Source organism: Lissotriton vulgaris, chromosome 5 (assembly GCF_964263255.1).
Source record: "Lissotriton vulgaris chromosome 5, aLisVul1.2, whole genome shotgun sequence".
NCBI lineage: Eukaryota > Metazoa > Chordata > Amphibia > Caudata > Salamandridae > Lissotriton > Lissotriton vulgaris.
The window spans coordinates 1,512,381,142-1,512,402,841 of record NC_141693.1 but is presented as its reverse complement, the minus strand read 5'-3'; the positions used below and the strand labels follow the sequence as shown (position 1 = coordinate 1,512,402,841).

Sequence of the window (21,700 nt, the reverse complement as noted above, 5' to 3'; positions counted from 1 at the left end):
CACCCTCACACACCCTCACACCTCCTCACCCTAACACCCTCCCCTCACACACACCCTCACACACACCCTCACACACACCCTCACACAAACCCTCACCCTCCCTCACCCTCACACCCCCTCACCCTCACACCCCCTCACCCTCACACCCCCTCACCCTCAAACCCTCTCACCCTCACACCCCCTCACACATCCCTAACCCTCACCCCCCTCACCCTCACACACCCTCACACACTCCTCATCCTCACACCCCTACCTTCACACCCCTCACCCTCACACACCCCTACCTTCACACCCCCTCACCCTCACACACCCTTACCTTCACCCCCTCACCCACCCCTCACCCTCACACCCGCTCACCCAACCTCACTCACCCTCACACCCTCACAACCCCTCACACCCCCTCACCCTCACTCACCCTCTCACCATCACTCACCCCCTCACCTCCCTACCCTCACACCCCTCACCACCCCTCACCACCCTCACCCCCTCACTCACACCCCCTCACCCTCACTCTCACACCCCCTCACCCCATCACCCTCACCCACCCTCTCCCTCACCCACCCCCTCACCCACCCCCTCACTCACCCCAACCCCCCTCACTCACCCTCTCACCCTCACTAACCCTCTCACCCTCACTAACCCTCTCACCCTCACTAACCCTCTCACCCTCACTCACCTTCTCACCTTCACTCACCCTCACCCTCCCTCTCACTCACCCTCTCACCCTCACTCACCCTCTCACCCTCACTCACCCTCTCACCCTCACTCACCCTCTCACCCTCACTCACCCTCTCTCACCCCCTCACCCCCTCACATCCCCTCACCCCCTCACATCCCCTCACCCCCTCACACCCCTCACCATCCTCACCCCCCTAACCCCCCTCACCCTCACACCCCCTCACCGTCACACAGCCTCACCCTCACACCCCCTCACCCTCACCCCATCACCCTCACCCCATCACCCTCACACCCCCTCCCCCTTACACCCTCACCCCCTCCCCCTTACACCCTCACCCCCTCACCCTCACACCCCCTCACCCCCTCACCCCCTAACCCCCCTCACTCTCACACCCCCTCACTCTCACACCCCCTCACTCTCACACACCCTCACTCTCACACCCCTCACCCTCACACCCCCTCACCCTCACACCCCCTCACCCTCACACCCCATCAACCTCACACTCCCTCACCCTCACACCCCCTCACCCTCACCCCCCTCCCCCTCTCACCCTAACACCCTCACCCCCTCACCTCCCCCTCGCCCTCACACCCCCTCGCCCTCACACCCCCTCACCCTCACACCCCCTCACCCTCACACCCCCTCACCCTCACACCCCCTCACCCTCACCCCCCTCACCCCCTCCCCCTCCCCCTCTCACCCTAACACCCTCACCACCTCACCTCCCCCCTCACCCCCACACCCCCTAACCCCCACACCCCCTAACCCCCACACCCCCAAACGCCCACACCCCCTCACCCTTACACACCCTCACCCCTACAGCCCCTCACCTTTGCACCCCCTCACCCTCACCCCCCTCACCCCCTCCCCCTCTCACCCTAACACCCTCACCACCTCACCTCCCCCCTCACCCCCTAACCCCCACACCCCAAACCCCCACACCCCCTCACCCTTACACACCCTCACCCCTACAGCCCCTCACCCCCTCACCTTTGCACCCCCTCACACCCCCTCACCCCCCCTCACCCTCACACCCCCTCACCATCACACCCCCTCACCCTCACACCCCTTCACCCTGCCAACCTCACCCTCACACCCCCTGCCCCTCACACCCCCTGCCCCTCACACCCCCTGCCCCTCACTCCCCCTGCCCCTCACTCCCCCTCACCCTCACACACCCCCTCACCCTCACACACCCCCTCACCCTCACACACCCCCTCACCCTCACACACACCCTCACACACACCCTCACCCACCCCCTCACCCACCCCCTCACCCTCACACACCCACACCCCCTCACCCTCGCACACCCCCTCACCCTCGCACACCCCCTCACACCTCCTCACCCTCACACCTCCTCACCCTCACACCTCCTCACCCTCACACCTCTTCACCCTCACACACCCTCACCCTCACACACTCACACACCCTCACACACCCTCACACACCCACACACACCCACACACCCCCTCATCCCCCCTCACACCCCCTCATCCCCCCTCACACCCCCTCACACCCCCTCACACCCCCTCATCCCCCCTCATCCCCCTCACACCCCCTCATCCCCCCTCACACCCCCTCATCCCCCCTCACACCCCCTCATCCCCCCTCACACCCCCTCATCCCCCTCACACCCCCTCATCCCCCCTCGCACCCCCTCATGCCCCCTCGCACCCCCTCACACACCCTCATCCTCACACCCACTTACCCTCACACCACCTCACCCTCAAACCCTCACACCCCCTCACCCTCACACCCCCTCACCCTCACACCCCCTCACCCTCACCCCCTCACCCTCACACCCCCTCACCCTCACACCCCCTCACCCTCACACCCTCTCACCCTCACACCCCCTCACACTTCTCACCCCCACACCCTTACACCCCACACCCTCACACCCTCACACATCCTCACCCTCACACACCCTCACCCTCACATCCCCTCACACCCCCTCACCCCCCTCACCCTCACACCCTCACACCCCCTCACCCTCACACACCCTCACCCACCCTCACCCCCATCACCCTCACCCCATCACCCTCACCCCATCACCCTCACACCCCCTCACCCTCACGCCCCCTCACCCTCACACCCCCTCACCCTCACACCCTCCCCCTCTTACCCTAACACCCTCACTCCCCCTCACCCTACCCCCTCACACTCAAAACCCCACACCCTCCCCCTCACCCTCAAAACTCCACACGCTCACCCTCACACCCTCACACCCCCCCACCCTCACACCCCCCACCCTCACACCCGCTCACCCTCACACCCCCTCACCCCCACACCCTCACCCCCCTCACCCCCTCACCCTCCCACCCTGACCCTCACACCCCCTCACCCTCACACACCCCCTCACTCCCCCTCACCCTCACACACCCCCTCACCCTCACACACACCCTCACTCCCCCTCACACACCCCCTCACCCTCACACACACCCTCACCCTCACACACACCCTCACCCACCCCCACACCCTCACCCACCCCCTCACCCTCACACACACCCTCACCCACCCCCTCACCCTCACACACCCCCTCACCTCACCATCCCACCCCCTCACCCTCACACACCCTCACTCACACACCCTCACACCCCCTCACCCCCCCTCAAAAACCCTCACCCCCTCACCCGCACACCCCCTCACACACCCTCCCCCTCACACACCCTCACCCTCACACCCCTTACCCCCTCACACCCCCTCACCCTCACACACCCCCTCACCCCCTCACCCTCACACCCCCTCACCCTCACACCCCCTGTTGGACAGGCCACATGAAAGGCCGCTCGCCCCCGGCCTGACCAGGCCTGAGCCCGGTCACGCAGGTACTACACACCACCCTTGCACGTCCTCCGTCCCCTCAGGGACCCCTGCCCTCGAGCATGTCCACCTCGTGGGTCCGACCCACTGCCAGCCTACGCGCCCATCCTGGGGCGCCATCTTGGACACTCCCCCACGTGGCCGCCTGGCCCCCGGCCGACCTCAACCCTGGGCCTGGCCAGGCCTCAGACATCCCGGCACCACCATCCACCCAGGAGGTGAGCGGGCTACTTGGCAAGTCAATGGGAGAAGGAGGTGTCGATGGCTCTCCACCACCAAGTGCCGCTCGCCCATCGCCTCCCCGGGCGTTGGCTCCACCCCCCTGCTGGGTGTCTGGACTCCCTCATCCCGGACCTCCCGACCTCCAAGTGCGAGGGTCCGGACATCAAAGCACACCAGCCCTATAACTGGGGCAGCTCCAGAGCAGGAAGGCAGTTGTATCTTGGAGTCGAGAGACGTAAAGAGGAACTCATCCTAGGCCGACTACTGGCGCTGCCGTAGCTCTGTCTTGTGCACCATCGTCCTGCCTGTTGGCGCTGCCACAGCCTTCGCAACCTTCATCTCCTTCATCGTCGTCGGGACCTGCTGGCGTGGCCGCGGACCGTTGTAACCGTCATCTTCACCGGGACCTGCAGGCTCCGCCGCGGACCGTCGTTTTTCCTTCGTCCATCTCGGGACCGGCTGGCTCCGCCGCGGCCCGATCATCTAGAACGCCGAGCTCGAGGATTGAGAGCTATTTTCCACTCATTGGTAACAAGACTGTCCCGCTACCCCTTTTCCTAAACCAGAGACCAGAACCGAGGGGACCCCTGAGTCCAGACCTCCTTGTATCATATCATCGTAACCTAAGAATTGCATATAAAGCCTCGTTAAACTTCAACCTTGTGTGGTGTCCGTCTGTGGGGGGGGAAGTTACTTGTCTGTACAGTCGTTGGAGACGGCTCTCCCCGGAGACCTCTCCCCGTAGTCTCGTCCGACCCTCCCGGTCCGTCTAACATTGGTGGCCAGCGGCGCGATCCGAATCACCGCATAACGTACAGAGAGTAGCTCACCCCACGACGAAATCACAATGACAACTAAAGAAAGCGGATCAACCGAGAAGTTCCAAATGGAGAAATTGGAGGAATACAGCCATCGTGAACTAAAACAATTCTGCATCGAACTGGGTATCGCTACCACCGGACTAAGCACCAAAGACGATTTTAAGCATGCCCTAGAATCTTGGGCAGAGACCGGGGCTGCCGGAACCCCCGATCAAAGCACCGCAGAAAAAACTACCACGGCCCCTGAAGGGCAAAGAACGGGTCTCTCGCAAGACGAGATCCAGGAAAGAGAAAGAACCCGACTACACGAGCTAGAAATGGCCCGGCTCAAAATGGACGTTGAACTTAAGTTGGCCGAACAAAAAATCAACTTAGAGCACCTGCGTCTCCGAGAAGAAAGAGAGGAGAAACAGAGACAAAGGGAGCTCGAGGAAAAGAAACTGGCGTACGAACACGAACGGAACCTAGCCGAGATCAACCTGCGCAAGCAGAATAAAGAAGTAGGGGTGCCCGAGCGACCCCACACCTCAGCGGCCACAGAGAAAAAGGTACACATCCCCAAGGATGTTGTCCGAGAATATTTCCGAGAGGACGACATCCAGCAATGGTTTAAGGCCTATGAAATCGCTATGACTGCACACCGGATCGATAGAAGCGATTGGGGAGCCGGTCTATGGGGGAGATTCCTCAATGAGGGCCGCGATACCCTGCTACAGCTCCCGGACCACCAGATGACCTCCTATGACCATATGAAAGCGGCACTCCTCACCCGCTATGGCCTCACACCCGAGATGTACCGTCAGAGGTTCCGAGACTGCACCCGCATCCCGGGTACAACTTGGGTGGACTATGTAACCTACTTTAGCCGAGCCTTCGAGGGCTGGATCAGAGGAAGCAACGTCACGACCTACGAACAACTGTTCAATCTGATGGTATGGGAGCATCTGTCGAACAATTGCTTCATTGAACTCCGCCAGCACCTCCTCGACAGCAAGTTAACGGATCCCCGGCAGCTCGCAGCCGAAGCTGACCGGTGGGAGATCACCAGAGTGGGCCGGAATGGGTCCTACGAACAGAACCGGAACAACAATGGTCAGCACCGACCCAGAGGAGGAGGAGGGGGCCAAGGACGAGGAAGAGACAACGCTCCGGTCGCCCCCGCTACCGGCACCACCCCCCCGGCCAACCGGGGCGGCACCCCGGCGCGACCGGGGTACAGAGCCAATGTCACGTGTCACCGATGCCAACGGGTCGGCCACTATGCAAACGACCCAAATTGCCCGCAGTACCAGAGCCCAAGACCCCGCCAAGTGGCCGCTGCGGCCCTAGGGGAAGAACAGATCTCCGAGGAGCAGGAAGAATCCGAACAAGAGCATCAAGAGTGGGAGCCAGCCGCCATGGCTCTAGCATGCTTAGGGGGGAAAGACATGGTCCCGCGGGTCCCCCTACCCGCTAACACCCAGAAGTACAGCCAATGGGTGAGCATCAATGGACGCCGGGCCGAAGCCCTTCGTGACACCGGGGCCAGTGTAACAGCCGTCCGCTGTCACCTGGTGACCCCAGAACAGTATTTACCGAACATTCTCTGCCCTGTACGATCAGCCGATAACTCGGAAAGTCTGTGTCGGATGGCCTGCGTCCCTTTCGAATGGGGAGGGGTCTCCGGCATGTTGAAAGTAACGGTCCGAGACGATGCCCCCGTAGACTGCCTCCTGGGGAATGACCTTGAAAGCTCTCCATGGGCAGCCGTGGAGCGAAGAGAACACCTGGGGATGTTAGGCGTCCCGGACTGGGCGTGCGTCACCACCCGGTCCATGGCCGCCCGTGCCAACCACCGCCCAGAAGAACCCGAATGGCCGGCACCACCGCCCCCGGTCGCCCCAGCCGAAACCACCGACCGTGACGTTCCCCCCGAACCAGCTCAACCTTCCGACCTTGCTAACCTCGACCAGTGGCCTCAAGAGGGGGGGCCCACGCAAGAACAATTTCGCCAAGAACAGAAGACCTGTCCCTCCCTCGAGGGACTCCGCCAGCAAGCGCTCGCCCAAAGCGCAGGGGATACCTCCGGTACTCATTGGGTCTACTGGGACAATGATCTACTGTACAGCGAGCAAAGAATCGCCGAGCTGGGGGCCAACCGAGTATTAGTGGTGCCCCTCCGTTTTAGAGACTTTCTGCTCAACCTGGCCCACGATGTCCCCCTGGCAGGACACCTGGGACAAGATAAAACCTACAGTCGCCTAGTGACCCACTTCTTCTGGCCCAAAATGAGGAACGATGTGCACCAGCATTGCCGATCTTGCCCCACGTGCCAAGCCAGTGGAAAGAGCGGCCGCAAACTAAAGGCTCCCCTGCAACCTTTTCCTGTGGTCACTACCCCGTTTGAGAGGGTCGGAATAGACATTGTGGGGCCCCTGGACCCGCGCACCAAACAAGGCCATCGATTCATCTTGGTACTAGTGGACCACGCCACCCGCTACCCTGAGGCTGTCCCTCTGCGGACTGTGACAGCCCCGGTAGTCGGCCGGGCTCTGATGGGGATCTTCTCCCGTGTGGGCTTCCCCCGAGAAGTCGTCAGCGACAGAGGCACGAACTTTATTTCTAAATACATGAAATCCCTCTGGCAACAGTGCGGGGTCACCTACCGATTCACGACCCCCTATCACCCTCAAGGGAACGGACTCGTTGAGCGGTTCAACCGCACGCTAAAGGGGATGATCGGGGGGTTGGAAGAGCCCCTCCGTCGCCAGTGGGATGTGCTGCTGCCGTGCCTCCTCTTCGCTTATCGAGAGGTCCCCCAGAAATCCCTGGGCTTCAGCCCATTTGAACTGCTATATGGACACCCAGTGCGGGGGCCGCTCAGCCTAGTCAAAGAAGGCTGGGAGATGCCCCCGTTAAAGAACCCTCCAGATGTCTTCCGGTATCTCTTAACCCTCCGCAACCAGACCCGGCGGTTCCGGGAACTGGCAAAAACCAACCTAGAGGCCAGTCAAGAGGACATGAAAAAGTGGTATGACCGGAATGCCTCATCCATTGAATTTGAACCTGGCCAACAGGTATGGGTGATGTCCCCCACCGAACCATGCGCCCTACAAGACAAATGGACGGGGCCCTTCAAAGTAATCGAGCGCAAGGGCCCTGCCACCTATCTCATCGACATGGAATCCTCCCGGAACCCACTCCGGGTCCTCCACGCTAACAGACTAAAGCCCCACTTTGTGCGCACAGAACTCAGCCTCCTGATGGCCACAGACACTGGGGCTGAAGAAGACTCCGAGCCCCTCCCTGACCTCCTACGGACTCGGGAGCAAGACGGCTCCGTGGATGGGGTCCGACTCTCGGAGGCCCTCACCGGAGAGCAACGCCAGGACTGTCAAGCCCTCCTATCACAGTTCGCCAGCCTGTTTTCCCTCACCCCAGGTGTCACTTCCTGGTGTGTGCACGATGTGGACACGGGGGACAGCCTCCCTATCCGCCACCGGGCCTACCGCGTGCCAGATCGGGTACGGGCCTGCATCCAGGACGAAGTAGCCAAGATGCTCACACTCGGGGTCATCGAAGCCTCAGACAGCCCCTGGGCCAGCCCTGTAGTACTGGTTCCCAAAGCAGCTGTCCCCCGCACCACACCAGAACTCCGGTTCTGCGTCGACTACCGGGGCTTGAATGCGGTCACCCGAACAGACGCACATCCCATCCCCCGGGCAGATGAACTGATCGACCGCATGGGAGCTGCCCGCTACCTCAGTATCTTCGACCTGACGGCGGGCTACTGGCAGATCGGCCTCACACCCAGGGCGCAAGAACGTTCTGCCTTTTCCACACCCGATGGCCATTACCATTTCACCGTCATGCCCTTCGGCATGAAGAACGCCCCAGCGACCTTCCAACGGCTCGTCAATCAGGTCTTGGCGGGGCTCGAAGGATTCAGCGCCGCCTACCTAGACGACATCGCTGTGTACAGCCACCATTGGTCCGAGCACCTCCTCCACCTCCGAGCAGTGCTGCAAGCCCTACAGCGGGCTGGCCTCACGATCAAGGCCAGCAAATGTCAAATTGGGCAAGGGTCTGTAACCTACCTCGGGCACCAGGTGGGAAGCGGCCTGGTGGCCCCTCTGCAGCTAAAAATTGCCGCCATCCAGTCCTGGCAGTCCCCCATCACCCAGACCGAGGTACGAGCCTTCCTGGGCCTCACAGGCTACTACCGAAGGTTCGTGAAAGACTATGGGACTATAGTGGGGCCCCTCACAGAACTCACGTCGAAAAACCAGCCCAAAAAAGTCAACTGGACCCCAGAGTGTCAAGCTGCCTTTGAACAATTGAAAGCCGCCATGTGTTCCGCCCCTGTGCTCCAGGCCCCCGACTACAGCCGAGAGTTCGTCGTTCAGACGGATGCCTCCGACCATGGCATTGGGGCAGTCCTGTCGCAAGTGAACACCGACGGCCTTGATCAACCGGTGGCCTTCATTAGCCGGCGACTCCTACCACGGGAACAGCGCTGGAGCACCATAGAGAGGGAGGCCTTCGCTGTGGTATGGGCCCTCAAGAAGCTCCGGCCCTACCTTTTTGGCACACACTTTCGGGTACAGACCGACCACCGACCCCTGCAATGGCTGATGCAGATGCGGGGGGAGAACCCGAAGTTACTACGCTGGTCCATCTCCCTACAAGGTATGGACTTCACAGTCGAACACCGGCCTGGGCCAGATCACGCTAACGCGGATGGCCTGTCCCGGTTCTTCCGCCTCGACGAGGAGAGTCCCCAAGAGGATGGGTAACTCTCCCCGCCTTCAGCTGGGGGGGACGCATGTTGGACAGGCCACATGAAAGGCCGCTCGCCCCCGGCCTGACCAGGCCTGAGCCCGGTCACGCAGGTACTACACACCACCCTTGCACGTCCTCCGTCCCCTCAGGGACCCCTGCCCTCGAGCATGTCCACCTCGTGGGTCCGACCCACTGCCAGCCTACGCGCCCATCCTGGGGCGCCATCTTGGACACTCCCCCACGTGGCCGCCTGGCCCCCGGCCGACCTCAACCCTGGGCCTGGCCAGGCCTCAGACATCCCGGCACCACCATCCACCCAGGAGGTGAGCGGGCTACTTGGCAAGTCAATGGGAGAAGGAGGTGTCGATGGCTCTCCACCACCAAGTGCCGCTCGCCCATCGCCTCCCCGGGCGTTGGCTCCACCCCCCTGCTGGGTGTCTGGACTCCCTCATCCCGGACCTCCCGACCTCCAAGTGCGAGGGTCCGGACATCAAAGCACACCAGCCCTATAACTGGGGCAGCTCCAGAGCAGGAAGGCAGTTGTATCTTGGAGTCGAGAGACGTAAAGAGGAACTCATCCTAGGCCGACTACTGGCGCTGCCGTAGCTCTGTCTTGTGCACCATCGTCCTGCCTGTTGGCGCTGCCACAGCCTTCGCAACCTTCATCTCCTTCATCGTCGTCGGGACCTGCTGGCGTGGCCGCGGACCGTTGTAACCGTCATCTTCACCGGGACCTGCAGGCTCCGCCGCGGACCGTCGTTTTTCCTTCGTCCATCTCGGGACCGGCTGGCTCCGCCGCGGCCCGATCATCTAGAACGCCGAGCTCGAGGATTGAGAGCTATTTTCCACTCATTGGTAACAAGACTGTCCCGCTACCCCTTTTCCTAAACCAGAGACCAGAACCGAGGGGACCCCTGAGTCCAGACCTCCTTGTATCATATCATCGTAACCTAAGAATTGCATATAAAGCCTCGTTAAACTTCAACCTTGTGTGGTGTCCGTCTGTGGGGGGGGAAGTTACTTGTCTGTACAGTCGTTGGAGACGGCTCTCCCCGGAGACCTCTCCCCGTAGTCTCGGCCGACCCTCCCGGTCCGTCTAACACCCCCTCACCCTCACACCCCCTCACCCTCACACCCCCTCACCCCCCCTCACCCTCACACCCCCTCACCTTCACACCCCCTCACCTTCACACCCCCTCGTACCCCCTCACACCCCCTCGTACCCCCTCACTCACCCTCACAACCCTCTCAACCTCCCTCACCTTCACACCCCCTCACCCTCACACCCCCTCATCCTCACACACACCCTCACTCCCCCTCATCCTCACACACCCCCTTACCCTCACACACACCCTCACACACCCCCTCACCCTCACACACACCCTGACACGCACCCTCACACACACCCTCACCCACCCCCTCACCCACCCCCTCACCTCACCCTCCCACCCCCTCACCCTCACACACACTCACACTCACACACCCTCACACACCCTCATCCCCCCTCAAAAACCCTCACCCCCTCACACACCCTCACACACCCTCTCACCCCCTCACCCTCACACCCCCTCTCACCCCCTCACCCTCACACCCCCTCACCCTCACACCCCCTCACCCTCACACCCCCTCACCCTCACACCCCCTCACCCTCACACCCCCTCACCCTCACACCCCCTCACCTTCACACCCCCTCATATCCCCTCTCACCCTCACAACCCCCTCACCCCCCTCACCCTCACCCCCCCTCACCCTCACCCCCCCTCACCCTCACCCCCCCTCACCCTCCCTCACCCTCACCCTCCCTCACCCTCACCCTCCCTCACCCTCACACCCCCTCACCCTCACAACCCTCTCACCCTCATCCACCCTCACCCACCCTCACCCTCACAACCCCTCACCCTAACACGCCCTCACATACCCTCACCAGCATAGCATAAGAAAACATAGCATAACAAAACACAGCATAGCTTAACAAAGAAAAGCATAGGATAGCAAAACATATCATAACAAAACAAATCATAGGATAGCAAAACAAAACATAGCATAGCAAAACACAACAAAGCATAGCATAGCATAACAAAACACAACACAACAAAACATAGCATAACAAAACATAGCATAACAAAACCAAGCATAGCATAACATAACAAAGCACAGCAAAACATACCATAGTATAACAAAACATAGCATAGCATAACAAAACACAACAAAACATAGCATAAGATAACAAAACATAGCATAACATAACAAAACAAAGCATAGCATAACAAAGCATAGCTTAACACCTTAGCAGCTATGGAACGTCCAGCTCCAGTGCCTAACGTTCCATTGCGCAGGTGCAGTTGGAACGTCCAACGGCCGACGGCAGCACCCCCGAGGTAGTGGTGCCGTCGGCCGTTGGAATAGGCGCAGCACCTAAGAGGATAACAAAACATAGCATAACAAAACATAGCAAAACACACCAAAAAAGCATAGCATAACAAAACACAACAAAAGATAGCATACATAACAAAACATAGCATAACATAACATAACATATCATAGCATAACAAAACACAACACAGCATAGCATAGCATAACCAAACAAAGCTTAGCATAGCATAACAAAACATAACATAGCAAAACACAACAAAAAATAGCATAACAACACACAACACAACAAAACATAGCAAAGCATAACAAACCAAAGCATAGGATAGCAAAACAAAACATAGCATAACAAAACATGGCATAACATAACAAAACATAGCATAACAAAACATAGCAAAACATAGCATAGCTTAACAAAACACAACAAAAGATAGCATAGCAAAACAAAACATATTATAGCATAGCAAAACATAGCATACCAAACACAACACAACTTAGCATAGCATAACAAAACTTAGCATAGCAAAACAAAGCATAGCATAATAAAACAAAAGATAGCATATCATAACAAAACATAGCATAGCATAACAAAGCATAGCCTAGCAAAGCATAGCATAGCATAACAAAACACAGCATAACATAACAAATCAAAGCATAGGATAGCAAAACATAGCATAGCATAACAAAATAAAACATAGGATAGCAAAACAAAACATAGCATAGCATACTCAGCACCACCACAGCATCACTCAGGGGCACCGCAACATCACTGTGCGCTACCACAGCATCACTGAACGCCACAGTATCATTCGTTCGCCATCACAACATCACTCAGCGCCACCACAGCATCAATCTGTGCAACCATTCAACAACAACTGGTTCAAATATGTTCTCTCAATGTTTCAAGCTTTATTACAAATGTAACAAAAAGATGTTAATATTTCACTTCTGTTATTGGATTTTCGTCACAATAAAATACACTGAACATAATCTTCACAAAAGTTACTTACAAAAGTTTAAGCTATTGCCATTATAAATTACAATAACTTTTATTTAAGTATTAATTATTAAAAAAATTAAAAGCCATTGTTATTTGTAATATCAATACATCTAAGTCACGTGAATACAACACATATTGCATTACAAATGCTATAGGTGTCACAAGTTATAACTATTGGCACTGTAAATGACAAAGCTATTTTCAAAACCAACACATAAATAAAAAATGTGTCATTTACAATACCAATAGCTCAAACTTTCCTAATGCGAGACCTTATGCATTGCAAATGCTTGTTTTTTGTTGGGGTGGGGATCTCACTTAACAGCTGCCATTTATTGCCCGGTGCTCTGCTACAATAAAAGCTTTCACATACTACATCTTTTTATTTTTAAAACTACCTATCTAAATTGCCTCAATCATTTTAGATCATTGTATAAAAATAAAAAAATGGTGCCCAAGCCATTCCATACGCATATGCACGCCTACAGAATGACAAGATGAGAATGGGTCATTGTCCCCTTTTTGCCGAATGTATGCAAAAAGAACAAAAATCATTAACATAGCAAATAGATCTACATGGCTAGACCCTTCGTCTTTGCCAGTGCTCATTATTGGGTGTCGATCAGCTAGGGAGAAGTACCTAATTTGTAAAATTGTGAACGCCAGGCTCAGTTTTCCACTTCAGCTGGCACAACCACAGTTCTTGCCAATGCTGCTAAATGCTAGTGCCAAACTTACTTACTAATCCTCACATTTAAACAAGCGTAACATTTGGGACATTTCCAGGTCATCCCAAGTTTTTTAGTTTATTAAATTGTTAAACACTTTGAGTATTGCTCAAAAATAGGCAGAGAATCTCATAACTTCGGGTGTTTAAAAATAAGTGCTTGTTCTGAGTAGCAGCATACACAAGCTTAGATTAAGCACTGTGGTTATTCTTTGGTCTGTAATAGTTAGTTTTGTTAATTGCCTCATAGAGCCTATCCTGAGTCTGTATTAGTGAATTATCTATGTGTATGATTGTGCTGAATGACTGTTTATCCATCTACATGGGTGCATATTTGTTCGTTGCTTGGCCTATGCAGGTTTTCTGCTACATTGCATCTTTATATGGCTTTAATGCAGTGTTGTGCTCACATGGGTGTTGTATTTTTAAGTTGGCTTGTTTTGAATGATTCATGTTTACGTTAGCCACAGTTTATGGAAGTGCTGTCCAACTATATGTATTTGGAGGTGTCTTATGTTTTCTGTTGGTGTAGGATGAAGTATACGTATGTCTGGTATGGATATGCTGTTGATGTGGAAATTCCCAACTATCTATGTGGCTTTGGTGTTGTGCTGTTTGCATGGTTTTGCAAGGAGGTGTTTATTGTAAACTATTGCTTTCGTGTATAGAGGAATTAGTTCTCGAAGTTCTCAGTGACCAGAGTCAAGGCAGACCAGGCTGCTGTCAGTGTTCTGTTAGGTGTGTCTCTTCATTCTTTGATGAACCTGAGCTCTATCTTGTATGATCTAGGGAAGAGTCAGTGGTGCATCTGAAAGAAACAGGTTAGTATTAGATTTCTTACCTTCGATTCCTTACCTTAGAATATCCCCAGGCGTCAGACTGGATTCGGAAATGTTTGTGTAGCAATACCCTTGCGCGTCGGTAGGCGTCGTTTGCGGCTCCGCGTCCGTCGTGGGCGCCGTGATAACATCGTCGGAGTACTTGGACGCCGCCTCCGCGTGCTGACGTCAGTTCTTCTTTTTTCCGCGACAGCAGCGCAGATCCGGAAAAAGTGGCACCTTAGTCATTTTTTGACTAAACTTTTTATGATCCCTTTTGATCATTTTTCTTGAGTCTTCGACTCCGGACGGTGCCGATAGGATGCCAGGTTTCAAGCCTTGTGAGGATTGCGACCGACTGATCTCAGTCACCGACCCTCACCGTCGGTGTCTCCACTGTCTCGGCGTTGACCACGACGACGAGACCTGCTCCGACTGCCGGGCCCTGACTTCGAAAGCTAGGCGGGAGCGGTCCCGCAAGCGGCTCGAACTCCGGCAGTCGGCCCCGCGCCGCGAGAGGTCCCGGTCCGGACGGAGGTCGAGGGACCGGTCGCGGGGTCAGAGCCATCAGAGCTCCGGCAGTCGACATCACTCCTCCGGGTCCAAGTCGTCAGGTAAGCACAAGAAGTCGAAGAGACGTCATCGCTAAGCATGGGCGGAAAATCCGTTCCGCTCGCGGATTTTGCGGATTTTCGGTAAATTCGCAATCCGCGAACTCTCGTGAATTTACCGAAAATCCGCAAAATCGCACGCAGCGGATTTTTTTGCTTGGTGATACAATATTGCGGCGTGCGGTGTTCACTTACCGTCATTCAGTGTTTGCCGAGTTGTTTTTGTCGATATTTTGCGAGTGCTGCGCCATTTTGGATCTTGCTGCGGGATCCCGCGGGAGTTTGGCGACGCATCGCGAGAGTTCGAAATTGCGAACATGTAGATGCAACAATCTTGCACTCGCGAAATTACAAAATTTGCAATTCTGCACAAGAAATCCACCAGCAAGCAGCATAAACCTTCTGAAAATGATGATTTTTATCAGAATAACTCCTCAGGTTGACATTTGCCTGCACTTTTTTGGATTTGAGACCTTTTTGACTTTCTTTGGATCACTTTTGGATTAGAAATCAACTTTCACAAGTAAGTTTGTTTGGGGCATTACAGTTGCTGTTCTGCAGAAAAACAAGTTTTGCAAAACTGAAAGCACTCAGCAGGTGCAAAAGATCACTCATCATTAGTAACCATTCCCTGTAGTGCTTCCTGAGGGGCCCCTCCAGAGTTCAGTTGCCTACATTTCTTTGGGGCATTACAGTTGCTGTTCTGCAGAAAAACAAGTTTTGCAAAACTGAAAGCACTCAGCAGGTGCAAAAGTTCAAACTCATCATTAGTAACCATTCCCTGTAGTGCTTCCTGAGGGGCCCCTCCAGAGTTCAGTTGCCTAATTGCAACTATTCTATGACCCTGCTCTGACCCTCACAGCAGGCTCATAGAATAGCTACAAGTAGGCCACAAAGGTCCTTGGAAAAAAAATTGCACTGCAACAGAAAGCAAATTACAGATAAGGAAGCAGGTGCCAGACAGGAAGTTTAAATTAAGTGACACATTAATCAACCCCAAATTAATTCATGTCAGTTGAAGCAGGGCAGGTGTGCTTGCTTTCCCCCCCCCCCTAATCTACAGTGATGTACCAGAGGGTGGCAGTGATGTACCAGAGGGTGGCATGGTGAATCAGAGGGTGGCAGTGGTGAAACAGAGGGTGCTGTGAACCTGTGATGATGAAACAGACGTAGAAACAAGAAAGTCGCGACTGTTGCGAGCCGACAAGTAAGTTCGCAATTGCGAACTGGCACAAAACCCTCGCGAACTGGCAGAAACCCTTGCGAACACAAAAAAAAAGAAAAAAATGAGCAAATTTGCGAACGCCAGGTTCGCAAAATTCGCCCATGCTTATCGCTCTTCCGGCTCCCCCTGACGCTTGCGCGACGCGGCCGGGGGTTCGGGTGACACCGCCCACGCGGCTCCGTCGGAGTCGCGGGCGTCGCGACCTGCCCCATACCCTCCGGTCCCTGGGCAGCACGCGACGCCGGAGGAGATCGAGCGCTTCCCCATGGCCATGAGGTCCCTCGCTCCTTCGACGGGATCTGCTGCGCCTTCGGGCCCAGCGGACCCGTCTGGGGGCCCTAGCGGGTCGGGTGCTTCGGCCCGACGCCGTCTGGTGCTTCGGCCCGACACCGTCTGGTGCTTCGGCCCGACACCGTCTGGTGCTTCGGCCCGACACCGTCTGGTGCTTCGGCCCGACGCAGTCTGGTGCTTCGGCCCGACGCAGTCTGGTGCTTCGGCCCGACGCAGTCTGGTGCTTCGGCCCGACGCCTGGCGCCGCTGGGCTCCACTGGATCCGCTTCTGGATCCGGGTCGTCACCGGTTGACCTCACTGGCGCCGGTCCCCCAGGTGTCACCCCCGGTGCCGTCCTCGGGCGGCGCCGTCCCCGATACCTCCCTCGATCCTGTTCCGGCGTCGGAACGGCGCCGCTGGGTGCCGCTTTCGACGCCGCTTGGGGAGTTTTACTTCAACGAGCCGGGCCCATCTTTTGACAACCCTGATGATCAGGGGATGGGTGATGAAGACTATTGGGAGGGGTCTGAAGACCCTCTGACACGTGAGTGTCAGTCGCAGGAGGACTGGACAGGTGGACTTGGGGATGCCAGTGGTCTGGACACCTCGCCAGACACTGGTTGTGTCTCGCCTCCTACCGTGGCTTCGGAGGAGGGGGCAACCTACAGTGTGGTGTTGACGCGGGCGGCCAAAGCCTTGGGCCTTGAACTCCCCGTCGCGGCAGTGAGGACTAACCTCCTCATCCAGGCCTCCAATTCCCAGACCCCATTCCCGTTGGCTCCGCCTGACAGGGAATCAAAGAGGTATGAGCAGTACGGCAAGAAGGTATTCTCCTCCCTGAGTCTGGGACTGCGGTCTTACAACACTGCATGCCTCTTAGGCCGCTACACTCACTCTCTGTGGGACACGGTCGCGGAAGTGCTGCCAGAGTGCCCGTTGGAGGTACGGGCCAAACTCGGCCAAGCCCTTTTGGAAGGCCTGGATGCGGCACGGTATTCTATCCGGTGTGGGCTGGATACCACCGACTCACTGGGCAGAGCGATGGCAACGACGGTGGCGCTTCGTCGCCACGCCTGGTTGAGGTCCGCCAACTTTTCGGCCGATGTCCAGAATACACTCATGGACATGCCGTTTGATGGCCGTTGCCTTTTTGGCGACAAGGCAGACCATGCGCTTGAGCGCTTTAAGGACTCCAGGGCTACGGCCAGGTCCTTGGGCCTCTCGGCCCGCGCCAGCAAACGGGTGCCTTTCGCTCCTTTCGTGGCCAAGGAAGGGGCGCCCCCACACGTGCTGCCAGCCACGCACTGCAGACTAACATCCAACGCGGTGGCGGCCGTGGTAACCGCTGTGGCGGCAGTCAGGGACAACGGCGAGGTCAGTCCACACCTTCCCCCGCAGCATCCCCCTCAAAACCCTCCTAGTCCGTGCTTTCAGGCCCATGTGACGCCAGTGGGGGGCAGGGTTCGCCATCACCTCCACCACTGGCGCACTGTCACATCAGACAGGTGGGTGCTGCAAATCGTCCGAAGGGTTTACTCCCTCCCCTTGGAGGCTACCCCTCAAGCCATGCCAATGCAATACCACTGCGTATCGGGGGATCATTTGCGACTTCTGCAGGAGGAAGTTACGGCCCTCTGGCCAAGGGGGCCATCGAGCGCGTTCCTGGGCCAGAAGTAGGGTGTGGTTGCTACTCCCACTACTTTCTGGTACCCAAGAAGGGCAAAGGGGGCCTACGCCCTATCTTGGACCTAAGGAACATCAACGGCTTCCTCCAGAAGGAGAAGTTAAAAATGCTGACACTGGCTCAGGTCCTAGCTGCCCTGGACCCAGGAGACTGGATGGTAGCGTTGGACTTGCAGGACTCTTATTTCCACATCCCCGTCCTGCCGGCCCACCGGCGCTACCTGCGGTTCACGGTAGACCACGAGCACTTTCAGTTTGCCGTGCTCCCCTTCGCCCTTACCAGCGCCCCACGGGTGTTCACGAAAGTGATGGCGGTGGTCGCTGCTCATCTGCGCAGGTTAGGGTTTTCAGTCTTCCCCATTAGATAGATTGACAGTCGAGAAGAAAACCGAAGGAGCGATTACGAATCGAAAGCACAGCTTAAAAAAAAAAACTGAGACCGAAATGGGAGTCACGAGTCTCACTGTTTCCTCAATGCGAGATCACGAGCCGCACTCTCTGCCACTACTACTGCTCATAATAATAAAACTTGAATACGAAATAATAAGGAAGGCTTGCATGGCACACACCATAATCCTTGCTCGGCCGGAGCCGGTCAGGCGCTGTTCTGCGGAGGAGGCTCTGGTGGCATCAGGGCGCCACCACGTCTCCGGTGGTTCCCGGGGTCCCCTTGCAGCGTCAGCGCTTCCATGCGAGGGTGGCACTTCCGGGACGGTACACGCTTCCGTTGCACTGAGACCTCGTCGCCGCTGTACTGCTCACACAAAAAGTTTGCAGATCCAGCTTGACGCCTGGGAAATTCAAAGGTAAGTAATCTACAGCTAGATATTCTCTCTACCAGATAATGCTTTACCTAAGTTAAGTAACTTGTTCTAAGGGAATAACAACATGCTCATTATGGCTTGATTATCACCACATACATGGGAAATATTGCAGAAGGTTCCCCACACCAAGGCCAGTCATACCCATTGTTGGAGGTGGTAGGACAAAGAAATCCAGGTACAGAATCATACAATAAATAACATGCAAACTGAATGACAAGTCAAGGCTGTATGAAGATTAGGACTTTTTCAGTTGTGTATAATTGAGCTGTTCAAACTATACAAGGAGATAACCAGAAGGTTCTAGCACCTTCTAGGGTGGAGATTGAAGACAACACAAATGTACAACTTGTAAGTACTAGACACTATTAAAACAAATAACTTGAGATTTCTGTCCCCTATTAATGAATGAATGACTTCTTAAACTGTAATGGTACATTCTATAGCTGTTGCCTTGAGGTCTCATTTGAGGGATATTACTACATTGTTTAGGAAATCTCAGAGTGGGGCACAAGGAATCTGGCTGGGATTTAGGTATTCCCTCTTCTGTAGTACTTTTGCTCCTGTTGGTCCATCAGGCTGAGAACATACAGCTGATATTTTCCACAGAAACAAGGCAGAATTCTCACAACCCCAAAATGCCTCACATAAGTATGAACTCTAGACCAAAGATGTACCTAGCCCAGCTATACTTTGTTTTGCTGACCTAGATTAACAGGGATGCCTCAGGTTTACCGTCATTTAAATTTGAAGTGGAGTAGCAGTTGCAAAGACTGCCCACAAGTGTGTTTCTCTGAACCATCTCGACAGCTCCTCAACAAGAGGTGATGCTTGGCAATTGTTTAGTTGTTATCTGCTGCATTTGGTCTGCTGGGATGCATTGTTCTCATGATTCCATGGCAGATCACTTCCATGTGGGTGCCTCAATACTCCACTTTAGTCGTCTGGGCTTTATACAGGATTTTCTTCTAGTCGTGGTCCTGATTGTGTTCTCCTTCTGTAATTAAGCTTCTCTTCTGATTAGGTGACCACTACAAAGATTTGTCATAAGTCCAGGACTAAGTCCCTGCTCTCTTCATTGGAGGTGAATGAAGGCCAGAGTCCTTGCCCTGGAGGGCCAGTGTTTTTACTGTGGGAGCAAAGAACACTTAGCTAATAAAAATTCCACTTTTTCTTCAAATTCTTGCTCCAGTCATGAGAAAGAAAATGCTTTGCATAGTTCAAAAAAAGCACAAGACAGTTCTAAGATCACTCTAGTTAGACCATGTCATAGTCTGACGTAGATTCAAGGCAGGCTGTGATCAACAGCACTCTGACTGCCAGGTGATGGCTTGTATGCATGTATAAGTAGTTGTAGAGTGTAACCTAGCTAGAGAGGAGAGGAGAGGAGAGGAGAGGAGTGGTGTGGTGTGGAGCACTGAACAAAGCGGTAGCCCTGAGTTACGATTTAGTGTATTTTACAATAGAGCAGTCAGTTTTGTGAATGGACGAATTATATTTTGTGGACATGTGATCTCTGTAGAGATCGTCCTCTGGCTCCTTTCTGAATTGCAGAAGGGTTAGTGCACTTCTTTATGGCTACATAGGACAGCACCCGAATAGATGTGTGTTTGCATTGCCTTAAGTGGCCAAGTGTATACACAGATCTAATTTCCTTGCTCACTGTGCCACAAGAACCAAGCTATATCTCACTGACGAGGCCTTACAATGTAACTGTTCTGGTATTGCTTGTGTTAACCTTATGAAGGGGCCCTCACCAGGCATTAAAACGTTGTTAGAACTCTCTGAGATGGCAAATTGTGGTCTGTGAGCTCTTTATAAAGTAGTTACTTGAACAAGCTGTGGGGATTTCAGATCACCCAATAGCTTTAGAGGTTGAGTGACTGCATCTGTTGACTTCATGTCGTTTTGATACATGCTACGTAAAATCCACTATTAAGTTGTGATTACTATTGTGTTGTATGTATTAGGCAATCCTTTCATACTCTGCTGCCCTCTTCTCCCTCACAGGTGATCCTAACAGCAGATGTCTCTGGAGAGAGTCTCAACGGGCGGATCTTCAGATCCAACAATTTTGCAAAAACATTTATCTCAACCAACCTCCCTTTTTACCCTCTAACACAGATCATGTTTCATCACTCGAAAAAAGATTACCTGCTTGTCCTAAGCACCACTGTAAGAAAGTTTCCTTACTTCTGAATAGTTTTGTATTGATGTGATGTTCACTCTTGAAGTGTTTAAAATTGTTTCTATTGGTACTTTTCAAGGAATTGGGGCTGTATTAATTGGAAAAAGACTGAGATTTATTTTCTGCAACCAACAAACTCAAACCTGATCTTGATAATCATATTTTTATCCCTTTTCAGTACAGTCTCTGGATATCCCAGGACTTTGGGGCGGTGTGGAAAGAAATCTACAAGAATGTCTGTCTGGCAAAATGGTGAGACCCTAAAGCAAGTGTCTGTGTGCTTGGGCTGGCATATTAGTTTCTCTTGCTGAACGAAGAGGAATGTACACTATTGATAATCACAAAAGGCAATACATCCTGGATAATTGATTATGGGTGGAACTGATTAGGTGCTTGATTGGATTCGCGTGAAGGGTGTGAGTTTTCAGGAGCCTTTAGGGGCTTCTGGTGTTTGTGGTGGAATTCTGGCATACAATGCGTGGTTTACCATATTCTTCATCTTTCTTTGTGAGGTAAGTGTTCCTCTGAGTGCTTGAACTTAATCTTGCATTGAAACATAAGTCATAGGTGTGAAGGAAAGCCCCTAAAATTCGTTATGAAGTTAGAAATCACAAAATACAAGAATTGAAATAGACCTACGCTAGAGCATACACTTTACCCATAGTCAGTAAGCTAGGTCTAAT

General features: G+C 54.4%; 1 protein-coding gene across 2 annotated transcripts in view; it reads left to right on the top strand.

The window, feature by feature from the left end:
• Positions 1-21,700, top strand: part of SORT1 (sortilin 1) — a 577,196-nt gene that overhangs the window by 330,541 nt on the left and 224,955 nt on the right. For both annotated transcript variants that reach the window (XM_086923559.1, XM_086923558.1), the window contains exons 5-6: positions 20,840-21,004; positions 21,196-21,269. In XM_086923559.1, the coding sequence (XP_086779685.1) occupies positions 20,840-21,004; positions 21,196-21,269 (239 nt within the window). The remainder of the gene's footprint in view (positions 1-20,839; positions 21,005-21,195; positions 21,270-21,700) is intronic.